Source organism: Meleagris gallopavo, chromosome 2 (assembly GCF_000146605.3).
Source record: "Meleagris gallopavo isolate NT-WF06-2002-E0010 breed Aviagen turkey brand Nicholas breeding stock chromosome 2, Turkey_5.1, whole genome shotgun sequence".
Classification (NCBI taxonomy): domain Eukaryota; kingdom Metazoa; phylum Chordata; class Aves; order Galliformes; family Phasianidae; genus Meleagris; species Meleagris gallopavo.
Window position 1 is genome coordinate 39,237,719 of NC_015012.2, and position 1,845 is coordinate 39,239,563.

Here is a 1,845-nt window from a genome sequence, read left to right on the forward strand (position 1 = left end):
TATTGGTGGTTAAAGGAAGGCAGTTCAAAATGTCAGGTAGAAAGCTACTGTAAGTGACTCATTGGCCTTGCCTTTTCTGGTGATTTTTGTGTTTCTGTCCTTAACTCACAAAAGAACCAATCTCTTGTGTGCATGCAGTCACACGTATATGTGTGTACAGAAGATGATTAAGCTTTTTGTCTCTGTAGCACTGATCTGAATTTTAAAAATGATGCATGTAGAAGCACGCAGTAGGAAAGGATGCAGTTATATGGATGTTAATGAGAAGTGAGGGCCAGATAACATGCTGTAACCTTTGTAGTAGAGAACCAATGCTGATAGAGAAGAGCAGTGAGTGATGTATAAAGTTTCTGTAAGCCTAAGCATGATCATATGATAACAGCTCAGATGCGACAGTACAGTAAGAACTGTTAAGGTCAATTTTAAAGGGATGAAGATCTTCACATGATGTTCAATATGACTTACATGTGAATCCATAATTTCATGTATTTACGACTTATGCTTTCTCATCTATTGACTGGGCTTCTTATATTGTGTAATAGATGTCAAAAAGAAAAATCAATATTATTTAGATTACTTTTTATTGTTATGTTCAACTTCTTTTCTTTCGAGCTCCTTCTCATTTGTTTTCTACCAAGAAAATTGTGCAAGTTTAAACTTCCTTCCCAGTGATTTTGTTTGATATTATGCTACAACATGAATAATAACCACAGTCTTAACATCCTACTCTGTTTTCTTCTTAAAGGCTTTGACTGGAACCTGGTATTCAAATGGGATTACATGACACCAGAGCAAAGAAGAGCACGGCAAGGAAACCCAGTTGCTCCCATAAAGTATGTCTGTATCACTGATTCTCCATTTCATAGATAATGCTTTTTTTTTTTTTAATTAAAAAAATGTATTGATTCATCTTCATGGGACTCTGTTCCCATCAGAGATCTTCAGTACAAATAGATTAGCATTGGTTGGTTTTTCTGATTTAAATGCATAATAAAACAGGCAGAGTGTAATATTGCTTTAGGACATGATGAGAGTATAGCTTGAAGCAAAGTTTATCACGAACACTGTTCTGTTTTTTAACTCAGGAGTGTGAGACTTACTTTTGTGCATGTCACTATCTCAGAAACTAAAAGTGGTATTACCAGTTGGGAAAATTCGAATGGAGGCAATTAGTGAAGACAGTCCCTGTTTTTCAAGATTAGAGTTTATAATAAGCAAAGTAGTACAGAATTTGCATCCTTTCTGTTTTTGCTTAAGGGAAATTCATTTAGTTTTTTTTTCCTATCTGTAGCATTTCATATTTTACTGTAAATGACATGCATTGAAGTGTAGCAACTGTATATTTACAGTTAGACTTGACATATTTAAAACAGAAATGGATCCAGGACCGAGTAGCTTGTGGCTAAACAAAGCTAAGACTTGTTTTATCCGTCTAGAAATGAACCTTAGCTTTCAGGAATATGGTAACTTCATTCATGTTTGTGCATCCTTATGATGCTCTCAGAAATAGTGTTTAAAAAAAGCATACAAAAAAAAAACAAAAACAAACAAAAAAAACAGACAAAAGAACCCAACCCAACAGTTACCCCTGTAGAATTAATTTAAACCTAAAAAAAAAAAAAAAAGTTAATACTTTAGAACAAGACTAAAAAATAACAAACAAACTAAAACTTTAAATAGTTTTAACTAGCTAGGACAACAAAGTTTACCCCCTAAGTTTTTTAAAAACTAAGAAGTAACCTTTAGGGAAACCAAGTAGAGTTTTGGAAATTCAGCTTACTGAGTCAAGTGGTGGTTATAGTGCTGTATACGACCTATAGAAGTGTTGCATGATGTTGAGCAGAC

The 1,845-nt window shown here is 33.9% G+C and overlaps 1 protein-coding gene across 1 annotated transcript in view; it reads left to right on the plus strand.

Moving 5' to 3' along the window:
- Window positions 1–1,845, plus strand: part of GALNT2 (polypeptide N-acetylgalactosaminyltransferase 2) — a 43,389-nt gene that overhangs the window by 23,276 nt on the left and 18,268 nt on the right. The window contains exon 8 of the mRNA XM_031552426.1: window positions 746–833. Within this exon, the coding sequence (XP_031408286.1) occupies window positions 746–833 (88 nt within the window). The remainder of the gene's footprint in view (window positions 1–745; window positions 834–1,845) is intronic.